The 11,041-nt window shown below is 34.5% G+C and overlaps 1 protein-coding gene across 1 annotated transcript; it reads left to right on the top strand.

Annotated features, from left to right (window-relative positions):
- Positions 1-5,962: 5,962 nt before the first annotated feature.
- Positions 5,963-10,091, top strand: LOC131647111 (ERAD-associated E3 ubiquitin-protein ligase HRD1B-like). Its single transcript, XM_058917022.1, has 8 exons — positions 5,963-6,109; positions 6,381-6,919; positions 7,166-7,342; positions 7,628-7,777; positions 7,868-8,076; positions 8,272-8,404; positions 8,919-9,183; positions 9,623-10,091. The coding sequence occupies exons 2-8, from the start codon at positions 6,387-6,389 to the stop codon at positions 9,740-9,742; spliced, it is 1,587 nt and encodes a 528-aa protein (XP_058773005.1). The 5' UTR covers positions 5,963-6,109; positions 6,381-6,386; the 3' UTR covers positions 9,743-10,091.
- Positions 10,092-11,041: the final 950 nt, after the last annotated feature.

Genomic DNA, 11,041 nt, shown 5'->3' with positions numbered 1-11,041 from the left:
CAGATCCCCCAATTCTATCTTGAGCTAAAAGAACATTGTTATAATCTCCCATTAGGAACCAAGGGCCTTGAACATTCTTCTGCAGTGTCCCTATATCATGCCAAAGAACTTTCCGTTGGTCAGGTCTGTTAGAAGCATATATAGCAGTGCACCAAGTTTTCTCATTGTCAAGGAGATTTGTATAAAAGAAGTGTATCCTCTGGGCTGTACAATCTAGATAAGTAACTTTTATTCGGCCAGGGTCCCAAAGAACCCAGATTCTGCCATGCATGCTTGGTGTAGTTGTCAATATAGTTCCACTTCATACCAATTTTATTCCTGATAGCAGCCGCTTTAGGGGCTTTGACTCTGGTTTCTAAAATAATAGCTAGCATAGGTTGCAATTTATGGAGACGGGAGCTAATCTCCTTGCATTTACCCGGGTTATTTAACCCCCTAACATTCCACGAGATAATCATGTACCTGTATCCGCTATCACTCGTGGCTCACTCACCCCTAGTGATTCAAATACATTCTGACAGATTATAACATTCTCAACATTAGGGAATACCTGCCCTTTGCCCTTGGTACTACTCTTCACCATGCTCCATGTGGTATCTTGGCTGCTAGTCAGATTTTCTGGTTGTTTCTCCTTAGGAGGATTTTGTGGAGTTCCCTCCTCTACAACTGGTATAGGTGGTTTCACTTGCCATTGTCTCACAACTTTCCGTGTACATTGGTGGCCTATTTGTTGACATTCATCACAATATTTCGGTTTCCATTCGAATTCCACTGCCTGGTTGATACGTTTCCCCTCATTATCCTTTATGATGATGCTCTCCTTTGGCTTCTGTGTGATATCCATTTCAACTAGAATACGTGCATATGGGACCCACAGTTTGCTAGCTGTGCATTCGTCAGTGAAAAGAGGGGTGCCAAGGGCACTCCCAATTTTGCTAAAGCTTTTAGGACCCCAGAGTGATAGTGGCAGGTTTGGTAGCTTAACCCAGATTGGTAGTGTTCTCATCATGTCTCTTTTAAAGTCAAAATCTGCAACCCATTCTTTGAGCACCATAGGGGAATTGCGAATCGAATATGGTCCTCCCGCCAGAATGGTGTCTTTATCATCATATGTGTGGAATCTCAGCAGAAAATAGCTTGTGTCATGGTAATAGATGTCAGGTTGTTTCACGTGATTCCAGCTTCGGCTCATAAATTGTTTGACAGCATTCATACTCAGATCCTTGCCTATCGCATACATGATAAGAGTCGTATCCCAAAATTTAATTTCTGATTCAACATCATCCTCATCAATCGCAACTTCATACTCACCTTCTACAACGTTCGGAGCTACAAACCCTATAGCCATTCCGTTTGTTGGTAATTTGTTTCCACTAATTACATCCACCCATAGTTTTGTGGGGGGTTGAATCACTGGATCCTCTGCCTTCTTCTTTGTTGTGTCTTCTACAGGTTTCTCAGTTACCTTTTCAGTCAGGACTTCACCCTGTTTGCCACCAGCGCTGCTTTCCCCTTCATCGCTCCGTGTCAGCGGTTGATTCACAAGAGAGGGCACCTTCTTTTTTGGCCGCCCCTCCCTCAAGCCATCGTTGAATCGGAACCCTAATCGGAAATCGTCACCGGAAATCGCACAAGTCAGAGAGAGAGAAAAACTTACATATGTCACCGGAACCTTCTTCTTCTTCTTCTTATTATTATTATTATTATTATTATTATTATTATTATTATTATTATTATTATTATTATTATTATTATTATTATTATTATTTATTATTATTATTATTATTTTTTATTATTATTATTATTATTATTACTATTATTACTATTATTATTATTATTATTATTATTATTATTATTATTATTATTATTATGTTGTGTTGTTGCTTATTTATTTGTATCATTTTAAAGGATACAAAAGTAAACAATAAAATATTTGTAAAATATTTATTAGCTTCCTTTTAGAAATCATGTTATACAAAAGTAAACAATATGTTATTTGTAAAAAAACCTATAAAAATTATGAAATCAAAATATAACAATAAAATATTTGTTAATATCATTACACGTAAATTTGTTAAAGAATCTTAATGACCATAATAAGTAGCAAAAGAAGAATGAAAATACAAGATGTGATACAACTAATGATGAAATAGCTTATATTATAACATCAATTTTAAAAAAGAAGTAAAAGGTTGGACCTGTAAAAGAATAAATAGGTTAGTTATAAAGTTAAAAGTGGTACTCGTATATAGCATAGTATGATAAAAAAACATATTAAAAAACTTCTTTTGATAAGAATAAACCAACATTGTCTAAAATTTATCCATAAGATTTTTTAATTGGCATAGTAAAATAAATAATAATTAGAAATTTTCGTCTCACCAATTTAAATAGTCGCGGTGATTATGACGGGAACAAAGACATTCTTACAACCCAACTGGTGTACGTTTCAGATTAGCTTTATTTTAGAAATCATGTCAGAGTTTGCCTACAAAAGTAAATAATATGTTATTTGTTGAAAAACTTATAAAAAGTTCATATTAATAGAGAATAAACAATTAAGAATTATGAACTCAAAATATAACAACAAAAGATTTGTTAATATCATTACACATAATTAAGTGGTAAATTTGTTAAAGAATCTTAATGACCATAATAAGTCATTTGAGTTGGTGCAACAAGCATGTCGAACTGGCACTCTAGGAGCGCCAAAGAAATCACCTATACGAGTTATTTGAGTTGTCAACGTTTGGTAACTCTGGGTCGAACTTTATATCAAGGGTCGTAATATGGTCCCAATTTGCTGCATAAGCAGATGAACCATTTCGTGATTACTTTCATCCATTTGTTGTCTCATGATTATAACAGAGTTCGTGGTGAAAGTCGGAATTGCTTGGGACGAAAAACCCTAAACTAGTTGGACGACCAAACTGGTTTCCTAAAGGACTCGACATATGGTAGGGTGAGAATGTCGACGCCGAATTTTCAGCAAACGTCGAATAACTGCCGTGTAGTCTTGCCATCATTGTTGTTGACATTCCATACACTTATTACTCACCAGTCATGGGCATAGTGAAACTAGGCATATATGGACTTTAGTGCTGGCCATAGTTGGCCTTGGAGTCACCGGTTGACTTGTTGTTGCTGGTGTGATGTGGGCTAAGGACGATGCAACCACTGAGCACAAACCAACTTCAGATGCCTGTGAAACAATGTTATTTCCTCGTGGGGGTTGTTCCCCATTTGGATTTGGATTTCTTGGATCACCCATTTTCTCCCACTTCTCAATCTCATGCACGAATTGAGGCGGACTCAACACAAACGTGTCTCACCAGGTGTGCCAATTTGTTTATCGCGAACAATCTCTAACCTCTTATTAAAGGTTACTTACATGACCGGCTACAAGAATCCTAGACTCTGTGTTGAGTTTTAATGTGAATTTGGTAACCAAGAAAGAATGGTATAACGAAGCGCAAAAGAACAAGACAATGGCAAAGAAAAAAGTAAATAAACAAAACAAAAGACTCAAATTGTAAAGACTGGAAATTGCTTTGAATTAAAATATTGGAAGAAAACATACATTTCAAACAGTGAACTCGCTTCTCTCTTAGATGCGGATAATTTGAGCGTAATATTTTGAATGTAATAAATTGTGACCTTCCAAAACGAATACAATAACTTGCTTAAATAGATAATACATAAAGGTAACCGTCGACAGTTACTAGCATCCCACGTTGGGATTTCATGTGAAAACTTCCCCACGTTTTGTTTTATGACTCATAGGCTGGAAACCTCCTATACCGCCATTTATCAAAGCATGTCGATAGTCGAAACAATATTCTTTAGTTGGCGTCTTAGACGACTAGTTCCTTGGGGGCATTATTTCCTCATATTTGTCGACAACCCCTTATGCCTCTCACATGAGGTCATCAATGGGCATTTTTTGATAAAAAATACTCTCTCCACTCGGGCTAGCTTATTTCTTGAGGCCCACTTCCTTAGTCGAAAATTGCTTGTTAACAAATGTATCTTGGTTGTAAGGATGGCAAGTAGACCCAAACCCGTGGGGCCCACCCGCACCCGAATCCGAGTCAACGGGTGAAATCCCGAGTTGACTGGGTTTAAGTTCGGGTTCGGGTGCCACCCGATTTTTCGGGTGCAGGTTTGGGTAGTGTGAAACCCACACCCAAAACTGGAATCACACCCGCTTATATATATATATATATAAATATATATATATATATATATATATATATATACATACTTTTTTTTTTGAAAAATTGTAGGAAAACTATATTTTATGTATTTTGTTGCGGGTTCCGGTTTGGGTGAAAAAACCCGAACCTAACGGGTGTGTGTGTTATTTTGCCACCCGAACAACTTTTGGGTTTGGGTTAGGGTGCTGATTTCGGGTGCGAGTTTGGGTGGTGTGAAACTCGACCCGACGCGACCCGTTGTCATCCCTACTTGGTTGACATCACAATCCGAGAGTACATCTAGTCCCCTTACAACATGTAAGAGATTTTGTTATTGTTAGGTCTTCCCAAACAAGACTCAAACCAAATTATCAAGAACAATCCTCTTGAAACTTGTTCCACAAGAAAAGAAAATAATCTTCCCTTTTCTTGTAACCTTATCTCTAACAATCCTAGATGACAAACAAGCACACATAATATCAAATAATCCTTGATACTTAGGAATTTTACACAATATTTGATGAATAATGATGTAGAGTAATTATCACTTTTATAATATTAAGTGATATATATCAAAGTAAATGGTCTTCGCTTCCAATAACAATAATTTAGCAACACTAAAGTGTTAGAATGCTCAAGAATTTTTCTGGTTTAAATGATAAGAAAGTATGCAAAAGTTTCTTGAATAATGTTTCAATTTTTGAAATGTGAATTTTGAAAGTCTTAGATTTTGATTGGAAGACGTAATTTGTAATTTGAAAATGCTGGTTTTATACGAGTAAGATAACTTTTAGGATCATGGTGATGTTCAGAAAAATATAATGAACAAATGCAAAGGTTAAATGAGAAGATTTCTTGAAGAGTAACCATGAAAATGTGTTTGAAAAAGCTACTATTTTTAAAAATGTTCAGGTGCAAATCAAATTGCATAGTGCAACGTTACACAAAATTTGAAAAACTTCATTAAGCAATCGATTCACATCATGTGCAAATTGATCTGCATAGAGAAAAATGAAAAATTTTAAATGCAAATAGATTGACATGCTCATTATGCTGAAAACTCTTAGGCATGACATAAGTGCAAATCGATTTGCATATAGTGAAATGAAATTTTGCCTAAGTATTTATGTCATAAGAAAATTAATGAGGTATGCGTTGCGTGTTTGATCATTGATCATCTAAAACTTTAGAAAAGGTAAATATTGTCATTATACCTTCTTGAAACTTAATTCCATTGAATTTGAAAGCCTTGAACATGATGCTTTATCTTGAGATTCATCTTTGCCTTCTTGATACTAAAAGCTCTGTCTTCATCAAAACATATTCAACATAAAGAAACTTGACATCACATTCTCCTCCTTTTTGATGATGACAAACATTCCTTTTGATGCTTTGTTATTTTTGAAACACCTCTTCTCCTAAGATGTATAACTCCTCTTTTATATATAAAACTTAGAGATATTTGAAGTTGATCATCTTGATGGATATGAAACATAAAAATATTTGGAGTTGATCATCTTCTTTAGTAATAATACCTTCAAAATTCAAAACAAGAAAATACACAAACATAACATTTTTCTGCTTCAACATAATATATAAATGCATTTTTGTAAACACTACGGAGTTGCATTTTTGAATAAAACATAACTACAAAGACCCTTTATTTATTTATACTTTACCTAGTAAAAATAAAAAAATAAAACCTTCAGATAAATGGCTTGTTCATACAAAATCATACGTGGCATACTCTGGTTGGTTACACTTACATCATTTTCTTAAATTAAGAAAAAAGTTTATTAACTAATAGTAATAGTTATCTTCAACCCTGAAAATTGGAAAATCGACGGCAAGATCGAAAATCACCGACGACATCTGCATCCTCCGTTCCATCTCCGATCATACTATTTCAATCGGTACATTGTTTTCTCATTCCGTTAATCACGTAAACGTTCTTTCGATTTCGCATTCAGATTACTATAACAATCCAGTTTTTCAATTCTATAAAATTTGAATATGCATTTCACAAATTGTTCATTCTATTGATTTACATTTTCTCAGTAATTGGATTTGGATCATCATTAGCAAGAATGTATATTGATTACATTTCTTAATCTTGATTAATTGTGTTTTCAAAAGTTGATTAAATTAAAATTAAATTAAATGATTGTGGTGTTTTTGTTGTAGAGGAACATGATGAGGTTGAAGACATATGCTGGTCTTAGTTTGATTGCAACTCTGGCAATTGCATATCATGCATTTAACAGTAGAGGCCAATTTTATCCGGCAATGGTGTATCTTTCAACTTCCAAGATTAGTTTGGTGCTTCTTCTCAACATGGGTTTGGTTATCATGTGTGTTTTGTGGCAGCTAACAAAGAAGATATTCTTGGGTTCGCTTCGAGAGGCGGAGGTTGAGAGGCTTAATGAGCAATCGTGGAGGGAGGTTATGGAGATTCTTTTTGCGATTACTATTTTTAGGCAGGATTTTTCGGTTACGTTCCTTGCCATGGTTACGGCGTTGTTGTTGATTAAGGCTTTGCATTGGTTAGCTCAGAAGAGAGTGGAGTATATTGAGACTACTCCTACTGTGACTGTGTTGTCGCATGTTCGGATTGTGTCTTTTATGGGCTTCCTTCTTCTTTTGGATAGTGTTTTCTTATATAGTTCTTTGAAGCATTTGATAGAAACGTGGCAGGCTTCTGTTTCTCTGTTCTTTGCTTTCGAGTAAGCCTTCTTATTCCTTTTTCTCGTATTTATGAGTTGCTGATACCCAAACAACTCCGTCTAGGCCATGTTGATATATGAAATTTCACATGATGGTCATCTCGTAGTTAATAATGAATTATGAGTCAGAAATGTTTTTCTACAACAATATCATTAGATTTGTTTGGCATAGGGGAGAAACTAGTTGGTTTTATTATACTTTATACTTGAATATTTTGGTTGACAAGTTGTTTGTTTCTATATCAGGTACATGATACTGGCAACAACAACAGTGTCGATTTTTGTAAAATATATTTTCTATGTCAGCGACATGCTTATGGAGGGACAGTGGGAAAAGAAACCAGTCTTCACGTTTTACCTGGAACTTATTAAGGACTTGCTGCACTTGTCCATGTATCTGTGCTTCTTCTTTGTTATTTTTGTGTAAGTGTTCAGTCAATTATATTGTCTATATTTATATACGTGTTTGTGTGTACTAGAGGTGATAGTCTCTGTTTTTGTGCTCAATGAGATTTACTCATTTAACCATTGGGTAGCACTTAAAATCTAGTTTACTATCTTAATTGACAATGATACTCGCTTTTATGTTACACTCCCATGCATACATTTGGTTTCTGTTCTTCATACTCATTTCATTTTGGTTTGATTTCATGTTTAACCTTCCACCAATTATCTGTTTTACCTACTAACTTTAAGTTGATCTATTAGAAACTACGGTATTCCCTTGCACCTAATACGGGAGTTGTACGAGACGTTTAGGAACTTCAAAGTTCGCATTGCAGATTACATTAGATATCGTAAGATCACTTCAAATATGAATGATCGGTTTCCAGATGCAACCCCCGAAGAGCTTGAAGCGTGAGTTCTAAACTTGATATAGCAAATCAGCTTATTAATTTAATATTAATGTAAATGGAATTTTTACATTATTTTTAAATGGCTATGCAGAAGTGATGCAACTTGTATTATCTGTCGTGAAGAGATGATTGCGGCTAAGAAACTGATATGTGGACACCTTTTTCATGTCCATTGCCTTCGATCATGGCTAGAGAGACAACATACTTGCCCTACCTGCAGAGCCTTGGTTGTACCAGCCGAAAATGGAACAACTGCTGCTGGGGGTCAGCAAGGATCACAATCTAATGCTAATCGACAGGGTAATAACAATCATATGATAATCACTTACTATAGGGTGTTTGTAAAACTTGTCAATGATACGCAAGATTTGAAAATTGAACTGATCTCATTTTCAAGATATATCTTAAATTGAATATATATATTTGTACAAGTAAATAAGCATGTTATTAATGTTTTTTTGTCATTTTAACTTGGGACATGCACTGGAATTACAGGTCAAACCGAGCTTGGCAGTGGGGGAGCAACTGATAGTGTGAGTCGCCATCAAGCTAGACTCCAAGCTGCCGCTGCTGCAGCTTCAATATATGAAAAGTCTTATGTTTACCCCCCTGCAACTTATTCTGTACGGTACGGCCTTTCTGCTCGGACAATATCTCTCTTTTTCTGCAACTGCTTATAAAATCAGTCCAATGCTGTAACTGGTTACAACTGTTCTATAACTACCTATAGCTAAGCACGTTGTATAGCACCTAGGGCCTGTTCATATGGGAGCCTTATGTAATACTCTTCAGAATAGTTCTCAGCTTCTGAAATTCCTCTCGCATATTTTGCTTCCTTTTCTTTTGCATTTCTATATTTTTATACAAGTATTATTTCTGAACATTTTTTCCTTTTGAGAAGGTTTTGGAAACTTGAGTATGCTCTGGTGACAATGAGTTTTGCTACATTTTCGTTTTAACTCATTATTTTTCTCCTAAAGTCCTTGTTCACATATTTGCCACAATGAGTGCTGTTAGCAAAACAAAGGACCTATTTATGGTCTCACTCTTCTTGGATTACCTCACTCAAAATATTGATAATACTGAATTAGTCAATGAAGTGTTCTAAAACTAAATAACTACACTTTTTCTCAAATTTACAGATCTCCTGGGTACACTACTTATCCCCCGGTTGCTGAATCTAGCAGTATTGATCTTAATGGAGAACAAGCTTCCAATGAGCAAGCACAACAGAAGTTTCATAACCCTGGTGGGCCAACAAATGTACCCTTTCCTCCGATGGGACAATCTCTTCCTTCCCAACCACATGCGGCGCCTTCCAATTATGGAGAGAGGATTGGAAATGATCGAAATTCCCGAAAAATTGAGTTTGAAGCTCATAAACAAATGTTTCAAGAACAGATTGAGGTACAATTACCCTTCCTCTTTTTCTTTACCTCCTCACTGTTAGTGGTACGTGTCTTATTGGTTTTATATCATATACAAGGTTTTATTTGATGATTATGTTGAGAATCCAATGAATATCCTCCCTTCTCACCGTCTATATTCTCAGTTCTGCCACCCTATTCAGGGATAGTTGCCTGATATTGTTACAAGTTTACAACTACTTTTCACAATTAGGCTTCTACAACCAGTGTCCACAACATTAGATTTTTAAGTTAACTGGTTTCCACTGCATCAGTTTTTAGTGTGCATGGTCTCTTTTCACTGTGTAATCAATTTGTTTGATTAAAGATTGAATTGCATAGCTTTGATTGATGAAATTAAAGATTGAATTGCATAGCTTTGATTGATGAAATTAATCATTGTAACTAACAGTAGACGCCCCTCTCCCACTTTTAAACAGATTCTGCAAGAACATATACAGAAACTGGAGACCACCTATGCTGAAGATGACGGCATGCCATCATCAGAAAGCAGAGGCAAGCTTAGCGTTTCCTCGGAGAGTCAAGAGGGAGAAGCATAAAGTCGATTGTTTATGTCGGGTCTATACCAGGAGAATACAACAGTTGGGTGGTTTTATACCAGGAGAATACTAAATGTAGATATAGAAAGAGGAAACTAGGGGAATAACAGTATTGCTCTAATGTGACATCTGTTCTTTGGGATACTGATATTGTAAATGCACAGTTCCCCTTAAAATTGATTTCTTTGTTTTTTTTTTTTAAATGCCAGATGAAAAAATTGCCGAACATTTTGTCATAAATAACCATAAAATGTGGTGGCTTCTCGGTTATAAATGACATGTATATGTTTAGTAATGTGAATAGTTCCATATGATTAGAGAGATTTTCTATTAATCTGTCCATTTTTCATTTGTAAAACACAGTTTGTTTATTTTTTTTCCCTCAATTTGATTTTAAATTTTGGTATAGACACAGTTTGTCCATTTCTTTTTACTGATCTGTTTTCACAATCCACTAAAAAGTATGTGGTAAATGTCAAACAAATAATTGATTAATTCATGGTTAATGAATTGTCAAGTTCGTTTGATAAAATAGATTTTTATTTTGTATAATCATTGGAAAGTGCAATGGTTAACGACTTTTCAAATATAGTTAATTCAATTAGTATGCTGTTAATGAGTTACTTTGATACTTTGTTAAAGTGGTTAAGAATAATGGAATTTGTGGTTAGTAATCACATATTGATATGGATTGATCAATTACTTAAACGTATTTGTTAGAAGTCCGGAAAGAGGAAGTATTTATAATTTACTTTAGAAATTGTCCACTGATATTAATAAAAATATAAATTAATTTTTTTATTATTTTTCTCAATACAAACTTTCTATAAATAGATTTCTTAACTTGTGGCCTTACCGTTTACTTTAAAGTTTATTAAATTTGTGAGACTCAACCATGTAGTTTTATTAAAAAATTTAGCGTTTAAAGTTTTTTTTAAAAAGTTTATGCTAGACACCCAATAATATTGTTTAACCTTATATATTTAATATTAAAAATATAACTAAATAATTAAATGGACTAATAGAATCATGATTATGAAATTTAAAAGTAACTATATTAATTATGAGGAAAATATAAAATATAAACTAAGTTAAGAGAATAAAACTTAAGCCTAAAAGCTCAGTCAAAACGAAATTGACAACTAATGAACTACATATTTACAAATCATTAACAAAGCATTTTTCAACAAACAAACCCTTGAGAATCTTAGACTTCGTAAACGTCTCTACCGCCTAATCACACCATTATTATACCATTGCGACGGCAAAAAAAACCTTGAGTTGAATATGATTTATTGA

The sequence above is a fragment of the Vicia villosa genome, linkage group LG2, assembly GCF_029867415.1.
Source record: "Vicia villosa cultivar HV-30 ecotype Madison, WI linkage group LG2, Vvil1.0, whole genome shotgun sequence".
In the NCBI taxonomy this organism is placed as follows: domain Eukaryota; kingdom Viridiplantae; phylum Streptophyta; class Magnoliopsida; order Fabales; family Fabaceae; genus Vicia; species Vicia villosa.
This window is presented reverse-complemented; position numbering and strand designations above follow the sequence as displayed.